The 27963-nt window shown below is 42.6% G+C and overlaps 1 protein-coding gene across 3 annotated transcripts in view; it reads left to right on the top strand.

Annotated features, from left to right (window-relative positions):
• The window catches only part of LOC121538424 (msx2-interacting protein), a 37540-nt gene that overhangs the window by 6387 nt on the left and 3190 nt on the right, over nucleotides 1–27963 (top strand). The window contains exons 3-11 of one of the 3 annotated variants that reach the window (XM_041846404.2): nucleotides 3092–3691; nucleotides 16164–16321; nucleotides 18275–18490; nucleotides 18609–18760; nucleotides 18871–18996; nucleotides 19138–19251; nucleotides 19384–19497; nucleotides 19629–19729; nucleotides 19828–27784. In XM_041846404.2, the coding sequence (XP_041702338.1) occupies nucleotides 3092–3691; nucleotides 16164–16321; nucleotides 18275–18490; nucleotides 18609–18760; nucleotides 18871–18996; nucleotides 19138–19251; nucleotides 19384–19497; nucleotides 19629–19729; nucleotides 19828–27784 (9538 nt within the window). Of the gene's footprint in view, nucleotides 1–3091; nucleotides 3692–16160; nucleotides 16322–18274; nucleotides 18491–18608; nucleotides 18761–18870; nucleotides 18997–19137; nucleotides 19252–19383; nucleotides 19498–19628; nucleotides 19730–19827; nucleotides 27785–27963 lie in introns of all 3 variants that reach the window. The other 2 variants (XM_041846406.2, XM_041846403.2) reach the window with 2 other exon arrangements.

Raw genomic sequence — 27963 nt, 5'->3', positions numbered from 1 at the left:
ATATTCAGAACCTATTTTGGCACTAACGCGGTTCTGTCCACATTTGGACTAAACAGCATAGTTGCAAATATCTACATGGAGGAGTTCGCAAAACTTTGAGTCCAAACCATAGAGCAGGGATCATCAACTAGATTTTGCCACAGGCCAATTTTATTGATGAGTGGATGGTCAGGGGTCCGGAAAATAATTTCAAATAATTTGTAGACTGCAAATTGACCGCAAGAAGCCCAAACGGATATAATATAATATTTGACAAAAACATAATAATGTCAAACCTTGCTTGCATTTGTATACGATCACGTGTCTCTCTATTATGCGTGGGAATACTTGGGAACAGATTTCCAAAATGTTAATTCACTTGAAGTGGATTTTCCTGGTGTTTTTAAAGTATTTTATGTCCAACATATAAAACAAGCCACCGGTTGGAACCCTGCCATAGAGAATGATAGAGGCCTCTAGTGACCATAAGGCTGTATTAGCATGGGCAGCGCCATTGAGGGCTTCCACCATTTTAATTGAGTCAACTGGGTGGGACTTCCAACTTCATTGGCTGATCCCTCATGGTGACCCTGTTGGAGTCATGTCCAACCAGGTCATCAGGAGGGATCAGCCAAATGTGAAGAAGAAAATGTACTACTTAAAAATGGAGATAGCATGGGCAGCGCCATTGAGGCTATCACAGATGGTATAATGGTACAGATAGAAAGAGGAGACCTCTATCTAGCTCTATTGTCCAAACATATCATGCAGCCATGCAAATCTACCTGAAAACATAAAACATGTATGTATTTGCTAACAGAAAAAAAGCTAGCAGGCTCAATTGTTAAGGAATAGCTAATTGCAAATAAAAATGTACATGATTTTTCCACTTAAGTTGACTGTTTTTGATTCACCCAGAATGGTTTTGATATGTATTTTGCTACTTAATAGCTAAACCTCATTCAGAAAATGTTTTAGGTTCCCGTCCTTTTAGCTACTTAATGTATCTAAAACAACTTGCAAACACTCCAATCCAAACTCTCTTCTGAAGATTTTTTTTGAAAAGTCACTTAATTACGCAAAAATCTATTTTGTTCTGAAGGAAGATCCACTCCACCAGTTTGAGAACAGGCAGTACTATATTGTATTTTGCAATTCGCAAATGCCCCATTGGCCATTCTTCTTAAAGTAACATTAGTCGTGGTTTTGAAACTTTCTAATTGTGACTAACCAATCATTATACTTCTGTCATACTCATCACTTTATTCAGAAAGGAATTTATGGTAAAGCTTCATTTTACAGCTAGCTATGTATTGGGGAGTAATTTGAAATTAGATCGTAAATTGTATATTCGTTATACTTCGGTTTCTTTGAGATTCATAGACTCAAGCGTAGTAATGTACCAGGTAGTTACCAATTGTGTTTAATTCCTTCAGGTACAGAAGGAAAGTATCCATTGTTATCACAGTCTCTTATGCCATGTAAATAAGAGGTACCATCTTAAACCAGGCTGTATAAAGTGTTGCCGAAGTTACACAGCCAGCCCCTTCTAAATTGCGGCTCAATAAGTCACAGATTCATCTCATACGTATGAAAACATTAACTAATCATCTAAGTGTCCTACATTGTAAACTCAGTGGGGACGCCCTGTTTTGTGTTCTATTTTCAAGTAGGCATGAATTGGGCTTTTTTAGTCCTCTGCCTTAATTCACACCATTGAAATATTTGTTGATAATTCATCACCTCGCTAACTCACGCATTTTTGATGGACCTCAACAGCCTCCTTACTGAGGTGGTGGTGTGCCTGCTATAAGAACATAAATGAGTACAATTGTATTCATTAGTTATCAGAGCAGAGCATATCAATCAATTTCAGTGTACCTAAAATCTTTCGATTGGGATTGGAATGGAGTGTTTGTTCTGTGTTTTAGGCCATTCCAACATAGATGAACGCTGTCACACCTTGACAAGCTACCAGTTAGGAGGTCTGGTGATTTTCTACTTTAGATAGCAAGTTACAGTATCTTGCAGGATAATCCTCAGAAACTGCTGCATTGTACTGATTACATAATTGATTATGGATAAGCGCGATATCTTTCTAGCTAGCAGCTACCCCTGTGAACTTACCTAAAAGCTAACATAACGAATTGTGCATTAACATTATGATTTTAATTGCACAATACAGTGAAAAACGTGTAATTGCGATATTTTAGGATTATCATAATATCTAAATCTAATCCTGGACATCCCTAATGATAAGTTAACATGCAAGCTCAGTAGATTAATATTGAGCTATCAACTACTTGTCTGGTGCCTGAAATGTTTGTCAGTTCCATTTAAAAATGGATTCCATACTTTGAAATAGCTTCTCGTCAAGAATATTTGTTGTATTGTTATTAGAGTTGCAAAATATAAACTGGAGTTAACCATCATCTTTGATCTGTCTGATCATGCACCATTAATGTACGGCTGTCCAGAATAGGATATATATATTTTTTAATAGCGTTAGGTTTTAGCACTACATCCATTGAAGTCCCCAGACTCTTGTTTTTGCTCTCTATTATATGGGTCATAAGAATTATATAGAAACTAGTTTTCTTTTTCTTTTTCTTTTCTGTCGAGCACATGTAATTCCATGTCCAAAATATCTTCATTACGTTTTCCAATTGAGAAGATTTGGATGTTCGTCAAACAATAGAAGAAAAAGAAAGTCACAAACAAGTGAAAGATTAATCGCCATGCATAGTTGTTCAATTTAATTTAAATAGAAATCAGAAAGTATCTGCATAAAAGTGACAAATTCTGCAAAAATAATGAGCAATATTAATTAATGAGAATTGTTTACAAATATCTAAAACTAAATATCTTGCTTAAGTAAAGTATGATATATCAATTGATATGTTTACTGTATATTTTAAGTCTCAAATAAACAGAAACACCCTTTGAACACTCAACTTGACTGCTGTCTTAGTTATTTGATAGCCTGATACACTTTTATTTACCACCTTGTGAAGCTCAACTAGTTGACTACTAATTAGTGTCAAAAAGCATAACGTCTCTCTCTCTCTCTCTCTCTCCATTTCCTCCTTACATCCCTCTCCCTGTCACTCAGGACTGCTGAAAGTCGGGATCGAGCATATGATCACAGTGCCTATGGACATCACGAGCGTGCTGGCAGTAGCTTTGACCGGCAGCGTCACTACGAATCCGACTATTACAGAGATACCAGGGAGAGAACGCTTAACACTGGCTCTGGCACTGCCAGTGGAGGTGGTGGGGCCATCTCTGCAGGGGTCGTTGGAGGAGTTGTAGGTGCTGGCGTCAGTGCCTGTGGAACAGGTGGTGGGGCTGGGGCTGGAGGAAGTGGAGGATCTTCATCGGTTGGTGTGGGATATTATCGTTCACATAGCCGGAGCCCGAGCCACTTTGATACACCAGAGCCTCAATATGATACTCGACCCAGAGAACCCTTTATACTGGCCAGCATAGTTCACAGGGATCTGTACCAAGAAGAGCGGGGTCGACGTGGAGATCGATCTTACCCCGATAGTTGCAGCCGGTCTCCACACTCTTCACATTCACGTAACCTCTCTCCACAAAGGTTGGCGAGTCAGGCAACCTGGCCTCCCGGCTCACACAGTGGCTCCGGCTCTCGCAGTCGTTCCTCCAGTTCCAACTCTGTCAGCAGCACCAGCAGCAGCAACAGTGGCAGGTAGGTAGAGTGAGTACTCATTAGTTTCACTGTCATGCATTCTGTCCCCTGTAGTTATCATATGGTGTCTCTCAGTGGTGGCTCGTCCATTAAGGCGTTAGAGGCAGCGCCCCACTTGTGATTGGTCAAAAAAGTAAAAAGATATACACTACCAGTCAAAGGTTTGGACACACCTACTCATTCAAGGGTTTTTCTTTATTTGTACTATTTTTTTACATTGTAGAATAATAGTGAAGAGGTCAAAACTATGAAATAACACATATGGAATCATGTAGTAACCAAAAAAGTTTTAAACAAATCAAAATATATTTTATATTTGAGATTCTTCAAATAGCCACCCTTTGCCTTGATGACAGCTTTGCACACTCTTGGCATTCTCTCATCCAGCTTCATGAGGTAGTCACCTGGAATGAACCGGTGGAAAGTTGTCCTTTGGTCTGGATTCCAAATTGGAGATTTTTGGTTCCAACCCCTGTGTCTTTGTGAGACGCGGTGTGGGTGAACGGATGATCTCTGCATGTGTAGTTCCCACCGTAAAGCATGGAGGAGGAGGTGTTGGGGTGCTTTGCTGGTGTGATTAGGCTCTGTCGTAGCCGGCCGCGACCGGGAGACCCATGGGGTGGTGCACAATTGGCGCACCTGTGTCGTCCAGGGTAGGGGAGGGAATGGCCGGCAGGGATGTAGCTCAGTTGGTAGAGCATGGCGTTTGCAATGCCAGGGTTGTGGGTTCGATTCCCACGGTGGGCCAGTATGAAAAATTAAAACAATTATGTATGCATTCACTAACTGTATGTCGCTCTGGATAAGAGCGTCTGCTAAATGACTAAAATGTAAATGTAAATGTATTTAGAATTCAAGGCACACTTAACCAGCATGGCTACCACAGCATTCTGCAGCGATACGCCATCCCATCTGGTTTGAGCTTAGTGGGACTATAATTTGTTTTTCAATAGGACAATGACCCAACACACCTCCAGGCTGTGTAAGGGCCATTTTACCAAGAAGGAGAGTGATGGAGTGCTGCATCAGTGACCTGGCCTACACAATCCCTCGACCTCAACCAAAATGAGATGGTTTGGGATGAGTTGGATGGCAGAGTGAAGGAAAAGCAGCCAACAAGTTCTCAGCATATGTGGGAACTCCTTCAAGACTGTTGGAAAAGCATTCCAGGTTAAGCTGGTTGAGAGAATGTCAAGAGTTTGCAAAGCTGTCATCAAGGCAAAGGGTGGCTATTTGAAGAATCTCAAATATAAAAAATATCTTGATTTGTTGAAAACTTGTTTTGGTTACTACATGATTCCATTTGTGTTTTTACATAGTTTTGATGTCTTCACTATTATTCTACAATGTAAAAATAAAGAAAAACCCTTGAATGAGTAGGTGTGTCCAAAGTTTTGACTGGTACTGTATATGTAATTAATGGATTATCTTTAAAATGCTCATAAGTGCTGTAAATGTGTACATTTAACAGTTTCAAAAATATATTGTTCAAAACAAGCTGTTCAATTACCTAATACACCAATGAGATTGCAGGATTACAGGTCACTGCACTAAGTACAGTGCATTCGGAGAAGTATTCAGACCCCTTGACTTTTTCAAATTTTGTTACGTTACAGCCTTAATCTAAAATGGATTTTTTTTTTAAAATCCTCATCAATCTACACACAATACCCCATAATGACAAAGCGAAAACTGAATTTTTACAAATGTATTAAAAATAAAAAACAGAAATACCTTATTTACATATGTATTCAGACCATTTGCTATGAGACTCCAAATTGAGCTCAGGTGCATTCTGTTTCCATTGATCATCCTTGAGATGTTTCTACAACTTGGAGTCCAACTGTGGTAAATTCAATTGATTGGACATCATTTGGAAAGGCACACAGCTGTCTATATCCATATGTAAAAAATGTATGCACACATGACTGTAAGCTCTCTTTGGATAAAGGCGTCTGCTAAATGGCATATTATATTATTATATATAAGGTCCCACAGTTGACAGTGCAGGTCAGAGCAAAAACCAAGCCATGAGGTCGAAGGAATTGTCTGTAGAGCTCCGAGACAGGATTGTGTCGAGGCACAGATCTGGGGAGGGGTACCAAAACATTTCTGCAGCATTGAAGGTCGCTAAGAACACAGTGGCCTCTATCATTCTTAAATGGAAGAAGTTTAGAACCACCAAGACTCTTCCTAGAGCTGGCCGCCCGGCCAAACTGAGCAATCGGGGGAGAAGGGCCTTGGTCAGGGAGGTGACCAAGTTCCCGATGGTCACTCTGACAGAGCTCCTGAGTTTCTCTGTGGAAATGGAAGAACCTTCCAGAAGGACAACCATCTCTGCATCACTCCACCAATCAGGCCTTTATGGTAGAGTGGCCAGGCGGAAGCTACTCCTCAGTAAAAGGCACATGACAGCCCGCTTGGAGTTTGCCAAAAGGCACCTAAAGGACTCTCAGACCATGAAAAACAAGATTCTCTGTTCTGATGAAACCAAGATTGAACTCTTTGGCCTGAATGCCAAGCGTCACATCTGGAAGGAACCTGGCACCATCCCTACGGGGAAGCATGGTGGTGGCAGCTAGCTAGCAGCATATCAAGTTAGTGGGGTTTTCTTGAGGGCTTGAACGCAGCCCGCGACGCAGTTAGCCATTGTGGCTGGGACCGCGGATTGTCCCAGGTTTCTGGATGTCTAGATCCCTGCTGTTTGTTGTTTTCAATCTGCCCTGTGACCTGCCCTGTCTGGAACTGCAAGGAGTAACAGCGTAACCTACGTTGCTAGCTACCATGACAAAGACCAAAGCCGGCGGGAGTACCGTTGTCGAGGACATTGGTGTCTCTCTATCACACGTGAAGGATCTTTTAAACAAACAAAGATAGTTCCACAAGTAGTTGTTCAAGTGCTTTGTCCAAATACTGGTGGATTCGACTAATAAAAAAATGGACGACCTGACCAGAGAGGTCCAGGACCTAAAGAACAGTTTGCAGTTCTCCCAGGGTCAGCTCGATGAGTTGATACAGGAGAACGGCAAGATCTGTAAGTCATTGAGAGAGGACATCAGTTCTGTCTATGAATCCATGATAACAATGATGGATAAATCTCGAGGGACAATCAAGGCTTAACAACATGTTTGTGGACGGAATTGCAGAATCTCCACATGAGACCTGGACGGAGTCTGAGGACAAAGTGAGGGAAATGATCTCTGAGAAATTGAAGATGGACCACAGGAAGATTGAGGTGGAGTGCACCCACAGGATTGGAAAACCCACCACCGGCCCAGGTGACAGGCTCATGCCGATAGTGGTCAAGTTCCTGAGGTTCAAGGACAAGGTAGCTGTTCTGGAAAGAGCCAAGAACATGAGAGGAACGTATCTTTCTCAACGAGGACTATCCTGAAGCTGTGAGCCAGAAGAGGAAATAACTTATTCCAGCCATGAAAGCTGCCAGAGCGCGTGGGGACATTGCTTACATCCGCTATGACGGGCTCATTGTCCACCCTCCCTCCCAGAAGCCTGGAAGGGATGAGAGAGCCAAGCCTATGGGTTCGTAGCTTCAACCCCGCAGCACACACACACACACAATTGATTTATGGACTGCTGAATGTATATTTTTTTATCTTGTGTTGTTTGCTCTTTCCAGTATTATGTCTATCTCTGATAAGCTACCCAGGAAAGGGATGAAAATAGCCCATATTAATATATGTAGCCTTAGAAATAAGGCTAACATCAGATAACATTCATATATTAGCCATTTCTGAGACTCACTTAGATAATTCATTTGATGATACAGCAGTAGCAATACAAGAATATAACATCTATAGAAGAGACAGAAATGCTTATGGGGGAGGTGTTGCTGTATATATTCAGAGCCAAATCCCTGTAATGCTTAGAGAATATCTTATGTCAAGTGTTATTGAAGTGTTGTGGTTGCAGGTTCACTTGCCACATCTAAAGCCTTTTCTTTTGAGGTGTTGCTATAGGCCACCAAGTGCTAACAGTCAGTATCTAAATAATATGCGTGAAATGCTTGATAGTGTATGTGATGTAAACAGAGAGGTCTACTTTCTTGGGGACCTGAATATTGACTGGTTTTCATCAAACTGTCCGCTCAAGAGGAAGCTTCTTACTGTAACCAGTGCCTGTAATCTGGTTGAGGTTATTAATCAACCTACCAGGGTGTTTACAAACACTACAGGAACAAGATCATCCACATGTATCGATCATATTTTTACTAATACTGTAAACTTTGTTCTAAAGCTGTATCCGTACCCATTGGATGCAGTGATCACAATATAGTGGCTATATCCAGGAAAGCCAAAGTTCCAACAGCTGGGCCTAAAATAGTGTATTAGAAATCATATAAAAGATTTTGCTGTGACTCATATGTGGATGATGTAAAACATATTTGTTGGTCTGATGTGATAAATAAGGAGCATCCAGATGCTGCACTTGATGAATTTATGAAATTGCTTCTTCCAATTATTGATAAACATGCACCTGTTAGGAAACTGACTGTTAGAACTGTTAAGGCTCCATGGATTGATGAGGAATTGAAAAACTGTATGGTTGAAAGAGATGGGGCAAAAGGAGTGGCTAATAAGTCTGGCTGCACATCTGACTGGTTGACTTACTGCAAATTGAGAAATTATGTGACTAAACTCAACAAAAAGAAGAAGAAACTGTATTATGAAGCCAAGATCAATGATATAAAGAATGATGGAAAAAAACTTTGGAGTACTTTAAATGAAATTATGGGTAGAAAGACAAATTCAACTCCATCTTTCATCGAATCAGATGGCTTATTCATCACAAAACCATTTGATGTTGGCAATTATTTAAATGATTACTTCATTGGCAAAGTGGGCAAACTTAGGCAGGAAATGCCAACAATGAACAGTGAGCCATCGTATTCATGTATAAAAAAAACTAATAATGAAAGAAAATCATTGCAAGTTTGACATTTGGAAAGTTAGTGTGGGAGAGGTGGAAAAATTGTTATCGATCAATAATGACAAACCTCCTGGCATTAACAACTTAAATGGAAAGCTACTGAGGATGGTAGCTGACTCTATAGCCACTCCTATCTGTCATATCTTTAATATGAGCCTAGAGGAAAGTATTTGTCCTCAGGCCTGGAGGGAAGCTAAAGTAATTCCGCTACCCAAGAATGGTAAAGCGGCCTTTACTGGTTCTAACAGTAGACCTATAAGCTTGTTGCCAGTTCTTAGCAAACTGTTGGAAAAATTTGTGTTTGACCAAATACAATGCTATTTCTCTGTAAACAACTTAACAGCAGACTTTCAACATGTTTATAGGGAAGGGCACTCAACATGTACTGCACTGACACAAATGACTGAAGATTGTTTGAAATAAATTGATAATAAGAAGATTGTGGGTGTGGGAGGTGTACTGTTAGATTTCAGTGCAGCCTTTGATATTATTGTTCATAACCAGTTGTTGAAAAAACTTATGTGTTATGGCTTTTCAACCTCTGCCATATCATGGATTCAGAGCTATCTATCTAATAGAACTCAGACTTTTCTTTAATGGAAGCTTCTCTAATGTCAAACATGTAAAGTGTGGTGTACCTGAACATCTCTAAAACTAAGAGCATTGTATTTGGTACAAATCATTCCCTAAGTTCTAGACCTCAGCTGGATCTGGTAATGAATAGTGTGGCTGTTGAACAAGTTGAGGAGAGTAAATTACTTGGAGTTACCTTAGATTGTAAACTATCATGGTCAAAACATATAGATTCAATGGTTGTAAAGATGGGGAGAGGTCTGTCCGTAATAAAGAGATGCTATGCTTTTTTGACACCACACTCCAAAAAGCAAGTTCTGCAGGCTCTAGTTTTGTCTAATCTTGATTATTGTCCAGTGCTGCAAGGTAACACCTAGTTAAGCTGCAGCTGGCCCAAAACAGAGTGGCACGTCTTGCTCTTCATTGTAATCAGAGGGCTGATATAAATACTTTGCATGCCAGTCTCTCTTGGCTAAGAGTTGAGGAGAGACTGACTGCATCACTTCTTTTTATAAGAAACTTTAATGTGAAAATTAATGTGTTGAATATCCCAGGTTGTTTGCATAGTCAACTTACACACAGCTCTGACACACACACTTACCCCACCAGACATGCCACCAGGGGTCTTTTCACAGTCCCCAAATCCATAACAAATTCAAGAAAGCGTACAGTATTATATACAGCCATTATTGCATCTCATATTGCTCAAATAAACAGCAAACCTGGTTTCAAAAAACAGATAAAGTAACACCTCACAGCACAACGCCTCTCCCCTATTTGACCTAGATAGTTTGTGTGTGTGTATTGATATGTAGGCTACGTGTGCCTTTAAAAAAAAATTATGTAGTTCTGTCCTTGAGCTGTTCTTGTCTATTAATGTTCTGTATTATGTCATGTTTCATGTTTTGTGTGGACACCAGGAAGAGTAGCTGCTGCTTTTGCAACAGCTAATAGGGAGTAAAATACCAAAATATCAAAAATACAACGCAGGAGGAGCTTCGGGACAACTCTCTGAATGTCCTTGAGTGGCCCAGCCAGAGCCCGGACTTTAACCTGATCAAACATCTATGGAGAGACCTGAAAATAGCTGTGCAGCTTGAGAGGATCTGCAGAGAAGAATGGAAGAAACTCCCCAAATACAGGTGTGCCAAGCTTGTAGCGTCATACCCAAGAAGACTCAATGCTGTAATGGTGCCAAAGGTGCTTCAACAAAGTACTGAGTAAAGGCTCTGAATACATATGTAAATGTGATATTTTTTTTATTTTTTTTTGTAATACATTTGTAAAAATGTCAAAAAAAACAATTTGTCATTATGCGGTATTTTGTGTAGATTGATGAGGGAACCCCCCCACCCCACCCACCCACCCCAATTTAATCCATTTTAAAATAAGGCTGTAACGTAACGAAATGTGGAAAAAGTCAAGGGGTCTGAATACTTTCCGAATACACTATAAATGGACCGCTGAAATGGGCGCTCAGGTCTTCTGGATCTGCTCTATCAGGTACTCAACAGATGGCGCTTAAAGTGAAACTGAGTTTTAACTACTTTGTGGATATTAAACAAACAGACATTACATTACCGTGTAGTTTTACTAATAAAATGGTCTGACGGTGATGTGGACATACTCGGTATTCATATCCCGAAAGAAAGAAATTCTCACTACAATAAATGTTAATAGAAAGTTAGCAAAAATAGATAAGATCTTACTACTATGGAAAGGAAAATACCTGTCTATTTGTGGAAAAATCACCCTGATTTAACTCTTTAGCCATATCCCAGTTTACCTATTTGCTTATGGCCCTGCCTACACCTAGCGACCTGTTTTTTAAAATTATATTACCAAAAATATTCAATTTTATTTGGAACGGCAAGCCAGACAAAATGAAACGGGCCTATTTATGTAATGAATATGAATTCGGAGGGCAGAAATGATAAAATATTAAAGCATTAGACCTCTCACTAAAGGCTTCAGTCATACAAAAGTTATAATTCATTCCGAACTGGCTCTCTAGCGGATTAGTAAAAATATCTCACCCCATGTTCAAGAATGGCATTTTTCTCTTTATTCAGATTACAACCTCTCACTTTCGGTTATTTGAAAATGAAATAATTTCCAAAATATAGCTATTTTTAAAACAAGTCATAGAAAGTTGGTTGCAATTTCAGTTTAATCCACCAGAAAATACAGAACAAATAATACAACAAATATTATGGTTAAACTCATATACGAATTGATAAAAAAACATTATTTTCTGAGAAAATGTATAACAAATGGAAAGTCTTTGTAAATGATATCAGAAATAGGACTGGTGGAGTTGTCACACATGCATCTAACAAAAATATATGAAAATGTGTGCTCTACCCAAAATTACAACCCAACTATTTGCAGCGTTACCGCAAAAATTGAAGAGGCAAGTGGAAGGGGGAAAAAGTAAGGAACTTGTCTGTCGGCCCTGCATTAAATACCAAAATTGGTTAAAGAAAATGGTGATGAATAAAAAAGTAAACCAGGACAAACAAATTGACAGCTGTGCCATATAGATTGTAAAATAGTTGGGAAGAGATGTTTGATATAACGATTCCATGGCACATGGTTTATGAACTGATACTGATTAAATTATTTTACAAAATTCTTGCAACCAATAGAATCTTATTTTTATATATATATACACTGCTCAAAAATAAATAAAGGGAACACTTAAACAACACATCCTAGATCTGAATGAATGAAATAATCTTATTAAATACTTTTTTCTTTACATAGTTGAATGTGCTGACAACAAAATCACACAAAAATTATCAATGGAAATCAAATTTATCAACCCATGGAGGTCTGGATTTGGAGTCACCCTCAAAATTAAAGTGGAAAACCACACTACAGGCTGATCCAACTTTGATGTAATGTCTCTATCCCTTGCCATACCTCCGACGGCAGAGACAGACGCGGCCACTCTCGCCCATCCTCTCTTTTTGGTCTCTGCAGTGACCCCGCAGTTAGAGTCTCCCCAACAGCAACCTTTTCCTGGCTGCTATTTCCTCCACCATTACTTCAAGCTCTTGTTTGCTGAAGTTTTTATTGCACTTTCCTTGGTTATCCATTTTTGATATAGCTAGTCTGATGGCTATAATGTGTGAAAAATAACGTTTGTTTTTGTGTATAAAGGGTTCGCGAGCCAACTAAAAAATTAATATTCTCGAGACATGAAGCAGATAAATAAATTTAATAAAATGGAAATATCAACACTTTATTATAATGGCCAAATCCTATCATTCCTGTTACATAGGCTTATTTATTGGTTTCAAGCACGTCACTGATGTCAACGCAACATGAGAAGATATTTACGAAGTTCTTAAGAAAGATATTTACGAAGTTCCTAAGAAAACGATGAATTCCTAAGAACGTTTTGAGGAAATGCACTTATGAACTTCTTATTTTTTTCCTTAAGAAACTTGTGTTCTGTGAATCCGGCCCCAGAGCCCTATACTATGAATATGGTTTGAGGAGTTAGCGAGGTAACTTTGGTCAACTCGGGATAACTGGTTACACGAAGTGGCTCACCTTTTAGCCAGGTCAATTTCTATGGCAACAAATCCTTCAGAACTAACCTGAACTCGAGGTTAACTCCACTTAACCTGAATGAAGTGTTTGAGCCATGAGTTGAGGACCAACAAAGTAGATTCCCTTCCTCTCGCAGAGTGTGTCATCATCCCTTCATTCTCCGCACCATATTTGAGAAGATGACTGATTTAAAATATTTTGTTAATAAAATGTTCTTGTGTGTTTAATTAAAAACATATATTCAAATACATATCACACAACACATTTAGTAATGACAGGACTAGGGTTGCAAAATTCCAGGAACTTTCAATAAATTCCCTGGTTTTCCCAAAATCCCGGTTGGAGGATTCCCGGAATCAGGAGGGAATAAGCAGGAAATCCAGAATCCTCCAGACAGGCTTTCTGGAAAACCAGGGTGTGCACTCAGCTGCACATGTGGTTTCAGGAAGAAATTCTGCAGAGAATTTTTGGAGATGGCTGATGCATTTTCTCACTGTCTACCTCTGTGTATGGGTGATAGCCCCCCCCCCCTCCGTGAGATCCAGTTGGAACTGGACATTTCTGGCCACTGCTGGCTCCCTGCCCACTCCCACAGGCCAGGCTCCATCAGCAGCACTTCCGGGAGTGTCTGAGAGAAGGAGGAGGAGCAGAGGGAAACAATTGGCAGGGAGAAGGCTGGAAAATTGAGAAGGGCATGGGAATATTGGGGTGTACTATTGAAGGAAATGTCTTGCAAATGTGAACATACAGTGCCTTCGGAAAAGTATTCACACCCCTAGACTTTTTCCACATTTTGTTGTGTTACAGACTGAATTTAAAATGGATTAAATGAGATTTTGTGTCACTGACCTACACACAATACCCCATTATATTTTTAGAATTGTATACAAATTAATTAAAAATGAAAAGCTGAAATGTCAATAAGTATTCAACCCCTTTGCTATGGCAAGCCTAAAGTAAGTTCAGGAGTAAACATGTGCTTAAAAAGTCACATACAGTGGCTTGCGAAAGTATTCACCCCCCCCTTGGCATTTTTCCTATTTTGTTGCCTTACAACCTGGAAGTAAGGGGGGGGGTTTGTATCATTTGATTTACACAACATGCCTACCACTTTGAAGATGCAAAATATTTTTTATTGTGAAACAAACAAGAAATAAGACAAAAAAACAGAAAACTTGAGCGTGCATAACTATTCACCCCCCCCCAAAGTCAATACTTTGTAGAGCCACCTTTTGCAGCAATTACAGCTGCAAGTCTCTTGGGGTATGTCACTATAAGCTTGGCACATCTATCCACTGGGTTTTTTGCCCATTCTTCAAGGCAAAACTGCTCCAGCTCCTTCAAGTTGGATGGGTTCCGCTGGTGTACAGCAATCTTTAAGTCGTACCACAGATTCTCAATTGGATTGAGGTCTGGGCTTTGACTAGGCAATTCCAAGACATTTAAATGTTTCCCCTTAAACCACTCGAGTGTTGCTTTAGCAGTATGCTTAGGGTCATTGTCCTGCTGGAAGGTGAACCTCCGTCCCAGTCTCACATCTCTGGAAGACTGAAACAGCTTTCCCTCAAGAATTTCCCTGTATTTAGCGCCATCCATCATTCCTTCAATTCTGACCAGTTTCCCAGTCCCTGCCGATGAAAAACATGCTTCACCACCATGCTTCACTGTGGTGATGGTGTTCTCGGGGTGATGAGAGGTGTTGGGTTTGCGCCAGACATAGCGTTTTCCTTGATGTCCAAAAAGCTCAATTTTAGTCTCATCTGACCGGAGTACCTTCTTCCATATGTTTTGGGAGTCTCCCACATGCCTTTTGGCGAACACCAAATGTGTTTGCCTATTTTTTTCTTTAAGCAATGGCTTTTTTCTGGCCACTCTTCCGTAAAGCCCAGTTCTGTGGAGTGTACGGCTTAAAGTGGTCCTATGGACAGATACTCCAGTCTCCACTGTGGAGCTTTGCAGCTCCTTCAGGGTTATCTTTGGCCTCTTTGTTGCCTCTGATTAATGCCCTCCTTGCCTGGTCTGTGAGTTTTGGTGTGCGGCCCTCTCTTGGCAGGTTTGTTGTGGTGCCATATTCTTTCAATTTTTTAAATAATGGATTTAATGGTGCTCCGTGGGATGTTCAAAGTTTCTTTATATTTTTTTATAACCCAACCCTGATCTGTACTTCTCCACAACTTTGTCCCTGACCTGTTTGGAGAGCTCCTTTGTCTTCATGGTGCCGCTTGCTTGGTGGTGCCCCTTGCTTAGTGGTGTTGCAGACTCTGGGGCCTTTCAGAACAGGTGTGTGTATATATACTGAGATCATGTTACAGATCATGTGACACTTAGATTGCACACAGGTGGACTTTATTTAACTAATTATGTGACTTCTGAAGGTAATTGGTTGCACCAGATCTTATTTAGGGGCTTCATAGCAAAAGGGGTGAATACATATGCACGCACCACTTTTCCGTTATTTATTTTTTAGTTATTTTTTTCATTTCACTTCACCAATTTGGACTATTTTGTGTATGTCCATTACATGAAATCCAAATAAAATTTCATTTAAATTACAGGTTGTAATGCAACAAAATAGGAAAAATGCCAAGGGGGATGAATACTTTTGCAAGGCACTGTAATAAGTTGCATGGACTTACTCTGTGTGCAATAATAGTGTTTAACATGATTTTTGAATGACTACCTCATCTCTGTACCCCACACATACAATTATCTGTAAGGTCCCTCAGTCGAGCTGTGAATTTCAAACACAGATTCAACAGCACAAGCAGTCTTCTGTCCAAATTGCTCTCTATTTGCCCTACAAAAGCCAGCGCCTTGCCATTTTTTCATCTACCTGTGAGTCATTGTTTGCTATAATTGGAATCTATGCACTTGTCATCTATTGTAGTAGTTCTATGCTACTCTCCCAACCTTGGTTGTTACTCAAGGTGATTTGATTCAAATCCGTATGGGCACGATCTGCTGAACATTTTGTGAAATTGGAACGATAGTGGCCAATATTTCAAGCCTAAATGCACTCGTGGGATAACTTGTATATTAATTGAGCAATAACAGTGCCACTGCAAGACAAGTAATAGTATTACATATATTTTTATGTTAGGTTAACCTTCATTTTTTCCAACCTCATATAGAAGGTTGTTCAAACAAAACTGATTGTTGTTGAGTGTGTAATGGATTGATGATGTTTACGATATACATCAGATCTGTGAGCTATATCAAAATCTTGTGGATAGAGATGTCTATAATTGTAATTTTTCAGACAAAAGCACACCATTTCTGAATCATCAGAGTTCTTTACAGGGATTTACTCCTCTTATGTCTGATATGTGAGATTCTATGACATTCACAGTATGCTATTTTCCACTAAGCCTCTGTTCCTCTCCGGCAGCAGTGATTCCAGCAGTAGTTCGAGTGATGACTCGCCAGCACGTTCAGTTCAGTCTGCTGCCGTCCCTGCACCTTCAGCTCTGCCTTTATCAGCCCTTGACAAGGATGAGCATCGAAAAAGCTTTGGTGTCAAGGTCCAGAATCTTCCTGTGCGTTCTACAGGTGAGGATTTGACCCCTTTCTGCTGTGTATATACCATACATTGTCTAGTCTAGACTACGTGATCAATACACTTTTAGGTTTTGGTAATAATTACATGTTGAGTTAATGACATTGTTGTTGAGGCTCTTTGTACTGCAGATATGAATTAGTCACTATGTACAGTGCATTCGGAAAGTATTCAGACCCCTTGACATTTTCCGAATTTTGTTACGTTACAGCCTTATTCTAAAACTGATGAAATTGTTTTTTTCCCTCGTCAATCAACACACAATACCTCATAATGACAAAGCAAAAACAGGTTGTTAGACATTTTTGCAAAAACGGAAATATCACATTTACGTAAGTATTCAGACCCTTTACTCAGTACTTTGTTGAAGCACCTTTGGCAGCGATTACAGCCTTGAGTCTTCTTGGATATGATGCTACAAGCTTGGCACACCTGTATTTGGGGAGTTTCTCCCATTCTTCTCTGCAGATCCTCTCAAGCTCTGTCAGGTTGGATGGGGAGCGTCGCTGCACAGCTATTTTCAGGTCTCTCCAGAGATGTTCGATCGGGTTCAAGTCCGGGCTCTGGCTGGGCCACTCAAGGACATTCAGAGACTTGTCCCGAAGCCACTCCTGCATTGTCTTGGCTGTGTGCTTAGGGTCGTTGTCCTGTTGGAAGGTGAACCGTCGCCCCAGTCTGAGGTCCTGAGTGTTCTGGAGCAGGTTTTCATCAAGGATCTCTCTGTACTTTGCTTCGTTCATCTTTCCCTTGATCCTGACTAGTCTCACAGTCCCTGCTGCTAAAAAACATCCCCACAGCATGATGCTGCCACCACCATGCTTCACCGTAGGGATGGTGCCAGGTTTCCTCTAGACGTGACGCTTGGCATTCAGGCCAAAGAGTTCAATCTTGGTTTCATCAGACCAGAGAATCTTGTTTCTCATGGTCTGAGAGTTCTTTACGTGCCTTTTGGCAAAGTCCAAGCGGGCTGTCATGTGCCTTTTACTGAGGAGTGGCTTCCGTCTGGCCACTCTAGCATAAAGGCCTGATTGGTGGAGTGCTGCAGAGATGGTTGTCCTTCTGGAAGGTTCTCCCATCTCCACAGAGGAACTCTGGAGCTCTGTCAGAGTGACCATCGGATTCTTGGTCACCTCCCTTACCAAGACCCTTCTCCCCCGTGGTCCTCTGTAGTTCAGCTGGTAGAGCACGGCGCTTGTAACGCCAGGGTAGTGGGTTCGATCCCCGGGACTACTCATACACAAAAATGTATGCACGCATGACGGTAAGTCGCTTTGGATAAAAGCGTCTGCTAAATGGCATATTATTATTTATATTATTATTATTATTATTATCCCATGATTGCTCAGTTTGGCCGGGCGGCCAGCTCTAGGAAAAGTCTTGGTGGTTACAAACTTCTTCCATTTAAGAATGATGGAGGCCACTGCAATGGGGACCTTCAATGCTGCAGAAATGTTTTGGTACCCTTCCCCAGATCTGTGCCTCGACACAATCCTATCTCTGAGCTCTACGGACAATTCCTTCGACCTCATGGCTTGGTTTTTGCTCTGGCATGTACTGTCAACTGTGGGACCTTATATAGACAGGTGTGTGCCTTTCCAAATAATGTCCAATCAATTGAATTTACCACAGGTGGACTCCAATCACGTTGTAGAAGCATCTCAAGGATGATCAATGGAAACAGGATGCACCTGAGCTCAATTTCGAGTCTCATAGCAAAGGATCTGAATACTTATGTAAATACATTTCTAAAAACCTGTTTTCGCTTCGTTATTATGGGGTATTGTGTGTAGATTGATGAGATTATACTTTTAAAAATCCATTTAGAATAAGGCTGTAACGTAACAAAATGTGGAAAAAGTGAAGGGGTCTGAATACTTTCTGAATGCACTGTATGCACCTGAAAGTATTTAGTCAAGCTTTTATTTGATCTTTGTTCCCTCTGTCAGATACAAGTCTGAAGGATGGCCTGTTCCATGAGTTCAAGAAGTATGGGAAGGTGACGTCTGTGCAAATCCATGGAGCTTTAGAGGAGCGCTATGGACTTGTGTTCTTTCGCCAGCAAGAGGACCAGGAGAAGGCCCTGGGCGCATCAAAGGGGAAGCTGTTTTTTGGCATGCAAATTGAGGTCATCGTCTGGAATGGCCCTGGTGCGTCCACAACTGGTATATAAAGGGGCTTGAGTTTTTCCTAACAACTTTACCTGACCAGGAAAATCTCTGGGCTCTACCTTTTTAAACATGATTTATACAGGTTCATGAAAACATTAATTTCTCTTTTTAGAGACTGAAAGCGAGAATGAGTTCCGGCCTCTGGATGAGAGGATAGACGAGTTTCACCCCAAAGCCACACGGACTCTGTTTATTGGCAACCTGGAAAAGACCACCAGCTACCATGACCTGCTCAATATCTTTCAGCGATTTGGGGAGATAGTGGTATGTAAAATACATTCAGCATGTTGCAAATGAGATTTTGTGAGGGAGGAATTGTCTAATTCAACACTGCCTCTCTTAATTTAGTGTTGCCTTTCTTTCCATTCACATAGGATATTGACATCAAGAAAGTTAATGGTGCCCCTCAGTATGCCTTTCTACAGTACTGTGACATTGCCAGTGTTTGTAAGGCCATAATGAAGATGGATGGAGAGTACCTCTGCAACCATAGGCTAAAGGTGAGGAGAGTATTATAACTCACATTTCACAAAACACTTATTTTGAATGTACAACTGAGATGTTTAGTTGTTGATAGGTGTGACTGGAGTATTGTCAACAGGATAATATTGTTGATATGTTATTTATCCCTCTTTTTACAGCTGGGATTTGGAAAAAGTATGCCCACAACTTGTGTTTGGTTGGATGGTTTAGCCTCCAACATCACAGAGCAGTATCTCACTCGTCATTTCTGTCGTTATGGACATGTTGTCAAGGTAAGCCTGCTGCTTATTCCTGTTTATGCCCTTTTCTCATAACACATCCCCATGTCATTCCACATGGTATCTAAAGAAAGATCATATAGTTTTATAAATTTTTTGTCATACTTCTCTCCCCTCCCACAACAGGTTGTATTTGACAAACCCAAAGGAATGGCCCTTATCCTGTATAATAACATAGATTATGCGCAGGCCGCTGTCAAAGAGACCAAGGGTTGGAAGATGGGTGGCAACAAAATTAAGGTCAGCAAAAAAAATATCTTATGAAATAGAATCCCTGTCAGTTGGGGGAATAGGCCAGATGATTGAAGACCATAGTCCAAACAATGATTTTTGTCTCTGCCTTATCAATTTCCATGTGTTTTTGTTTGCAGGTGGACTTTGCCAATCAGGAAAGTCAGATGGCTTTCTATCGCTCAATGCAGGCATCTGGGCAGGACATTCGCGACTTCTATGAAATCCTATCTGAACGAAGGTTTGTATAATTTAGCTCTAGATTTCTTTTGTCACATATCCCCACTAAAAAAATAATATAATGATTTTGGTTTCTCTGTATATTTTTGTATTTTTCAGGGATGAACGCAGGCCGCAGTATGAGTTTACAGCTGAACGGCCATTATTTGACAACAGTGTGCGAACACCTGGAGGAGCCTTCATAGAAGACCCCCGTCGCAAGTTACCTGCCAGAGGCCGAGAGTTCTACACTGAATGGGACCCATACCAGGGGGATTTCTATGACCCACGTTACTTTGATGACCCGCGTGAATACAGAGATCACAGAGACCCCTATGAGCAGGACATCCGCAAATACAGTTACTTGCAGAGGGAGCGTGAGAGGGAGCGCTTTGAAACAGACCGTGAACGTGACCATGGGCGGAGGACAATTGAACACAGCCAGAGCCCTTCTCACCCTAATCACCCTGCCAGTCCTACAGTGTCCCCCTCCCTCTCTGAGCGTCTACCAAGTGACTCTGATCGCTGCATTTGCTGTAGATCCTCAGAGCAAAGTTGCAGCTGCAGTTCACTCTCACCTCCAAGATTTGACAAGCCTGACAAGGCGCGCCCTGACCGGTATAATAAGAGCGATAAGCCAGAGAAGGAGAGATCCTTTGAAGGTGAACATGGTATTGGGGGTGAAAAGGAAAAGCGGGCTGGGCGCAAGGAGAAGGGTGAAAAGGAGAAAGGTGAGAAACGGAGGCTGAGGAAATTAAAATTGCAATCTACCAGCATTCCATCACCTGAGACGGACCCTGAACTTGAAAGAGAAGATAGTCCAGGCCTTCGAAGCAAAGTCAGCAAGTTTCCTCCTAAGGAAAAAGAAGGCTTGGGCAAAGGACAGCTAGACCTACCACCTTGTGTGGTGCAGCTAACGCGTGTGAAGGAGAAGGAAGGAAAATTGCTTGGTCATGCTGTCCTAGAAAAACAAAGACTTAGAGGTGAGAATGACAGTATTCGGCTTGCATCACCTTCAAGTGACCAGAACAGTCCTTCCTTTCGCATAGATCCTCAAAAAGGAGATATAATCAAGCATAGGAAGGTGCCCAAAGACAAAAACATGGCGAGGCTGGTTGAAGTTGTAGAAAATGATGGTAAAATTAATGCCAAAAAACATATGAAAGCTGGTCCTGGGTTTGATGGTTCTAACTCTGTGGATGTTGACCGTCTAGCTGCACGAAAGAGGCGTTTTGAAGAATCCATGCTGAAGACCGATCGACTGAAGAGGGCCAGTCAGGAAGAGGAGGAGGGTGGTAGATTGGGACTTAGGAAGACAGCTGACAGCGCTATGGCAAAGGAGAATAAGGGTGACAAGAGCCTATTTGCAAAAGGGGTTCATAAGAAGGAGCATCGCAAGGCTAAATCTGAGAGACTTGTTACTGTTTGCAGTCCTAAAGATAAACAAGAGTCTGATATTGACTCCATGGGAATGGGCCTTGGACTCAGTTTGGAACTTCAGTCACGACTTGGAGAACCAACAGAAGATGAAATAGATCCATTTGACCCACCCTGTCTGAAAATGGAGTTTTGGGGATCAAAAATCCAGAGTAGTTTAAGTCTCATGAAAATATCTGATGGGAGTCTTGACCAGGATGCATTCAATGTACAGCCGCAAGAAGACAATGGCGAGCAGGGTGTGGGACTATACAAAAGCAGAGAGGAGACTGAGGAACAACTTGCGTCTGATATTGACCACTCTCAGAGCTGCAAAAAACAAATGGAACAGAGCCGACAGCTTTGGCAGAAGCTAGAAGAGCCTGACAAATCAGATAAACGTGAAAGCCCACAAGGCAGCAACACAGAGGACTTTGAAAGATGCAGTCTGTTGCATGAGGTAGGAAAACCACCTCAAGATGTCACAGATGATTCTCCATCTAACAAATGTAAGAGGTCTGAGAGTTTTGACTTTGACTTGCTAAGTGCTAAGAGAGAACGACACTACAGGTCTTCTCGGGAATTAAATGAAGACCTTGGCCGGAGTGTCACAGCCTTTTCTGGCTCTAATCACTTTCCCTCAAATGAAGAAGTGTGTGCTTCCCAGTTATCACAATCAGTTACCAATAAAGAGACTAAAGACTCTCCTAAAGAAGAGGACAAAGTCTTCTCACATGTAGATTCATTGAAATACAGCTTGGACATGACACCCAATCGTCTCAGTTCCCCGAACACAGAATTTCCTAAGTCTAAGACAACATTGCTTGGGTGTGATGAGGAGCTACTCCAACGATGGGAGAGCAGAATCGAATCTGACTCCCTCAGAATGGACATGACCTTCCCCAGTAGCATTGTGAAACGTGAAAACATTCGCAAACGTCTTGTGCCTGAACTAGAGCCTGGAGAAGTACAGTCAGATTCAGATAATGATAGTGAGAACAAAAACCACTCCCCTAAGCCCAACACCTCACTGTCCTCTATCCTTAGGGAACGTGAAGAAAGTTTGACAGACCTGAAGTTCTCAGGCTCCCTGGAGAAGAACAAGTTCTATTCTTTTGCATTAGACAAGACTATAACTCCAGACACAAAAGCACTTCTTGAGCGAGCCAAGTCATTGTCCTCCTCAAGGGAGGATAATTGGTCCTTTCTTGACAGAGACTCTCGCTTTGCCAGTCTTCACAGTAGCTCAGACAAAGAAAAGGTAGAGTCTGCACCACGACCTATCCCGTCTTGGGACATGAAGAAGAAGAAAATTCGTACTGACTCTGAAGGTAAACTGGATGACAAAAAGGAGGACCCCAAAGCAGAGGATCAGCAACGGCAGGAGCTGTTTGCCTCTCGTTTTCTTCATAGTTCAATCTTTGAGCAAGATTCACGGCGTCTGCAACATCTTGAGCGCAAAGATCCAGATCCTAAGTTGGGATTTGGCAGACATCTTTCCAAACAGGATTCTGTCGAAGGACAACCTGAGCCAGGGGGAGTGGACCTTCAAGAGCCCATAGTGCTTTTTCATAGCCGCTTTCTAGAGCTTCAACAACAGAAGGAGACCTCAAGGGACCACTTTCCAACAGAAATTGAAAGTGTTGATGTGGTTGATGAGAGTGAAGGAGAACAAGTTCAGAATGAACAACAAGAAGGGTCTCCCAAGGTTTCAGAGTTCATGCAGAAGGCTGATATTAAATCAGTCGGCCCTTCTCTCATCCTGCCAATTTCACAGTTTCTTCCTTCACCCAGAGAGATATCGCCACAGCAGGAGAAAGAGGCTATTTTAACTTCCTCATCTGAACAGACTGTCTCACTGATTAAAGAGGAACAAGTGGAACATAATCATGATGTGTCCCCACCCCAATCTCCTCCACTAGTAGAGATCCAACCCCCATCCTCGATTGTAATCACTCCCCTATGTCCTGTCCTTTCAGAGGCTGAGGTTAAAGTTGAACCTAAAGAGGAATTATGTGAACCCAAAGTTACAACCGAAAGCAATGTTACAGTGGATCATGCATCTTTCTTTGATGTTAAGCCTCCCACTCCTGGTGCCTCATTAAGTAGTTTTGAGGCAGAGACTGCCGAATTCCCCTGCTCTGCTTCCCACAAGATTGAAGAGAATATGGACATGGTCAAGATGGAGGTCCAACCAGAGAAACCAGATTCTAAGGACTTTGACACACCTCATAAATCTGAAGCTTCCCAAGAGGTTCACATGCCAGTTTCAGAGACCGAAATGAAACCAGCAAAGCCAATTGGCAAACAACCCAAGAGTAAAAGGGCTAAGCCAAATGTGTCCGTAACACAAATCCTGAATCCCCCCGAAACAATTGTCTCTGAGAAACCAGTTACTCGAAAGAGTGAGCGAATTGACAGGGAGAAACTGAAAAGGTCTTCATCTCCACGAGGAGAAATATCATCAGAGCCTATAACCACAGCCAAGTCACCAGTTCATGCCCTTGATTCTGAGAATGAATCAAGCCTAATCCTCGGAAGGACCAGACGCCGAAATGTTCGGTCTATTTATGCCACACCATCTGAAGGGGAGGCCCAGCCACCAGGTAAAGAGGTGGTGGATTATTTACGCGCCACACGTAAGCGTGGTGTTGACAAAGAACCAGTGCAGCAGCTGCAGCAGGACGCATTGAACACATCTACCAACACAAGGCGAGGTAACCCACCCAAGTCACGCAGGCGAGGGGAAGATGTGTCACCAGTGAAAGGAGACTCACAGAAAACATCAGAGGAAGACATTGATATCAAAGAGCCTGTGAACACTGGAGAGGGTTTAAGAATGTCTGAGGGTTGGCATTCACCCCATATGCAGAAAGTGCAGAACACTCATGTGTCTTCACCTACTGGAACCTCTGTTGGCAGGAAAGCAAGTAGAGTAGACAAACAATCTGAGAGTGCAACATCACCAGGAGAGAAGTCAGGTGATAGTACAACTACTGAAGAGCCCAAAATAAAAGATGAGTCCGAAGAAGCAGGGAAATTATTAGAGGAAGCAAAGCAATGCTTGCCAACACAGAAAGACGAAAAAGACAAAGAGCTAACTGATCAAATTGCGAAAAAATCTTCTGAAGGGGATATTGAGAGGATAGAATCTACCTATGTGGAGAAAAGACAACAATCTGAAAAGAGTGGGAAAGTAAAAGAACCAAGGTTGACACAAAATTCCAAATTGGTGACAGAGGATAAATTGCATTGCTTGAGAAACCTTGAGATTCGTGTAAGCGTAGATGATGTGAAAGGGTTGCTTTGCTCTGGGGAGGATGAGTCTGAATCTTTTGAGACCACTGCTAAAAATGCCAAACCAGGAGTTCCAAATAAAGAAGAAACAAGGACTCAGTATCTGAAAGAAGCAGCAGAGCTCAGCCCAGAGGAAAGGGACGTTCTATTAGGGCTTGAACCACCGGTGGACCCAGCAGCCGCTCTTTTGGCACGTCAGATGGAACTGGAACGGGCAGTGGAGAATATTGCCAAACTTACAGTTGAGAAACCTCTTCAACCCTATAAGGAACCACCTGCAGAGCCACGTACCCTGCTGCCCCCTGTCACTGTAGAACCAGATAATGAAATAGAGGGGGAGAAGTCAGCTAATCCTGCCAGTGAAACCGAACTGGCTGCTGCTATTGATTCCATTACTGCTGAAGACATATCTACTGATACAGATGGGTTCACAGCTCCTCCCACTTACACTGCACTTGTTCCTACCCCAGAGCCCCTGGTCTCACCCTCTGCCAATGAGGTATTGGCACCAGAAACACGCATTATTGACCCAGACCCAGAGATGGGAGTTCTAATTCCCAGTGACAAGCCCTTGACGCCAGATGCTAAAGCCTCTGAATCATCTGTCTCTGGGGCCTCTGCCCAAGATGAGTCCCCTCCACCAGAAACACCCAAGAAAACAGGGAAAGCAGTCAGAGCTAAGACTCCAAAGAGGTCCAGGGGACGAAAGGCTTGTGTCAACAGGAAGGGAGAGACTGCTGAAGAGGTACCAGAACCTGAGACCTCCCCTATCAAGCTAACAGAGTCCATTCCTGAAGACATGGAAATCATCAACTCTAAGGCAGCTACAGCTGCAGCAACAGCAGCAACAGCCACTGTTGTCACTGCAGCTGCTACCTGCAAACGTGATATCACATGCACCATGACTGTGTATACCCCCAAGGAGGCAGAACAACCTGCTGTGGAACAACCCGTACCTGAAGAATCTGCCTTTCACTCTAGCACCAAGAGTCCTCCTCATTTCAAAAAGCTGCAACTATCCGCAGTAGCCCCTGCTCTCTCTCCATCCCTTGCCCTAACACCATCTCCAACCCAATTGAATGTCCCTCCACCTCGCCCAGGCAAGATGCCTGTTTCACCAGACTGGCTTCCAAGATCTGAAGAAAGTAGAATCCATGCTACTCCTGCAATTCAAGTTAATGTAGTCACTCCCTCTGCACCAGCAGTAACTGCACTTGGGAACCAGTCAGCAAACCCATCCATGCCTCCTGATACCAAGGCATCGGATATTGACCCTAGCTCCAGCACTCTAAGAAAGATCCTCATGGAGCCCAAATATGTGTCAGCATCAAACAGCAATGCCATTCCTACTACAGTGCTAACGACAACGCTGGCAGACCTTCGCATGTCAGAGAATGAGAACTTGTCTGACACAATGACCGCTTGGCACAAGCATCTTGAAGACAGACCCTCGCCTTTGATACCACATCCCACTTTTCAAAAACCATCCCCGCTTACAGAGACCCAGCAGAACTTTGGAGAGAAGATTGTACATTCAGTAATTTTCCCTACTACCTCTGTCATCAGCCGGATTCCAATGCCCTATGACACTGAGGAAGCACCTCGAATCTCCCTAAGTAACCGTAATGCTCCCCTATCTCTACCCAAACAGAAATTCAGATCAAGTATGAACGAGAACAATCGTTACCATGGAGTAGATGTGGCGGAGGATGTGAACAGCAGAGGACGGTCTGTAGTTGAGAGCACACCCTACAACACAGACTCCAGTCCTGGTCTCAGGGTGAATACATCACAGGGTGTGGTAGTACTAAGTTACTCAGGGCAAAAAACAGAGGTTCCTCAACGGATCAGCGCCAAAATTAGCCAGATTCCACCAGCCAGTGCAGTCGACATAGAGTTCCAGCAGTCTGTCTCTAAATCTCAGATTAAGCAAGAACCGCTTACCCCATCCCAGCCTTCCACCCCCAAGGGACCCCTGACACCCGCAGGGTACGGACACCCTGGGGTACTCTTAACTGGCCAGTCATACAATTCTCAGCCTGTCATCTCCACCATTAAGCAGGAGAGTCCTGTTTCTGACAAGTCAGAGTCGTCATATCACACTGGACTTCAGGGTAGCACAGTAATGATGATTCAACAAAAGATGATTCAACAACCGGTCACTAATCCTCAAGTATTGATGTACAATCAGGCTGTGATGCAGCAGCACATGAAGAAAAGGCCTGGAGTAGAATCCATACCAATGATGGCGGATATGGCAAAGGCACACCAGACATCCAACCTCAGTCAAATCATGAATCCACATCACCCATCTTTGACTGGAAACCGCATGAGTCCTAGTCCTAGTACCCCAACTGATCAGTCAGTCCCACACCTCAAGCAAGAGCCCTATTCCCCTCGAACAACGGGCCACTCACCTTCACCATTTGCCAAAGTTTGCCCTCCCAGCAACTCAATGTCCCCCCATGGCAGCTCTATGGTTTTGCATCCTGGTATGCCTGAGATGTCTCTGTACATCTCCAGTATGCACCACCCCCATCCAGAGCAGTCTGTTATCATGACCCCAGTGTCACATAGCGTCACCCAGTCAGTGTCTATGGGTCGCCACTGCCACGGTGAGGTCAGGATGAACACCCCACACATTTCTGGAATTAATTACGGAAGACGGGCGGATTTCCAACCATCTTCCCACGCTGGGCCCTCTCAGCGCTCCAACATGCCAGCTGTGATCAGAGACATGGTGGTGCAGTCCCACGCGGGCCCTACTCGGGGAGCCTCAGACCACAGTGCCGAGGAGGACATAAGGCATTACCACCAGGGGCTGTGCAGATCCTCTGCACCCCAACTCCAGTCAGATGTGATGATGATGCAGGCAGAGCAGCAGCGAGGGCTGCATCACGCAGGCCTACGTCTGGACCAGTACAGTATGGCCTCCCGGGACATCAGAGACATACGGGACATGCGCATCCTGATGCACCATCAGCTAGGAGAGAACACCATCGCAGAGGGTCGTCAGTCACAAACTCCTGAGGCAGGAGCAACCTCAATCACCAACATCTCTGCTGCTTCCAAGAGTCCCTTGGTTGGAAAAGGCATGACGCAGATGGGGAAGGAGACTCCCAAACCATTGGAAGCAAAGATGTCTCACCCACCTCATACCGAGAGCAGCAGGATCATAGGGGTCCATTCATCCGTCCCTGTTATGGTGTCTCCTCATCATCATCCTCAAGGGGTTCAGCTGATTCATCCAGGCGGCGCTGGCTCCTTCCCAATGTACCGGGATATGCGGGGCTTCCACTCCCAGTTTTCCAGTCACTCTTCGATGGGATTTAACCTGGCTTCCCGCGGCATCACACCTTCCCAGGTCAGAGAACAATGCATTCATGCTTACATTTAGTTCATTAGTTTTCATCAGTTCAGTGTTTTTGCCATAGTGTTTTCAGTTAGGATTGACTTTTACTATTACAGTGTTTCTTTCCTACATGATTACTTCTATGCACGCAGCACTGTAGTCCTATGTGTTACTTATGTTTCTAATCTTTT

This window comes from Coregonus clupeaformis, chromosome 24 (genome assembly GCF_020615455.1).
Source record: "Coregonus clupeaformis isolate EN_2021a chromosome 24, ASM2061545v1, whole genome shotgun sequence".
In the NCBI taxonomy this organism is placed as follows: domain Eukaryota; kingdom Metazoa; phylum Chordata; class Actinopteri; order Salmoniformes; family Salmonidae; genus Coregonus; species Coregonus clupeaformis.
This window is presented reverse-complemented; position numbering and strand designations above follow the sequence as displayed.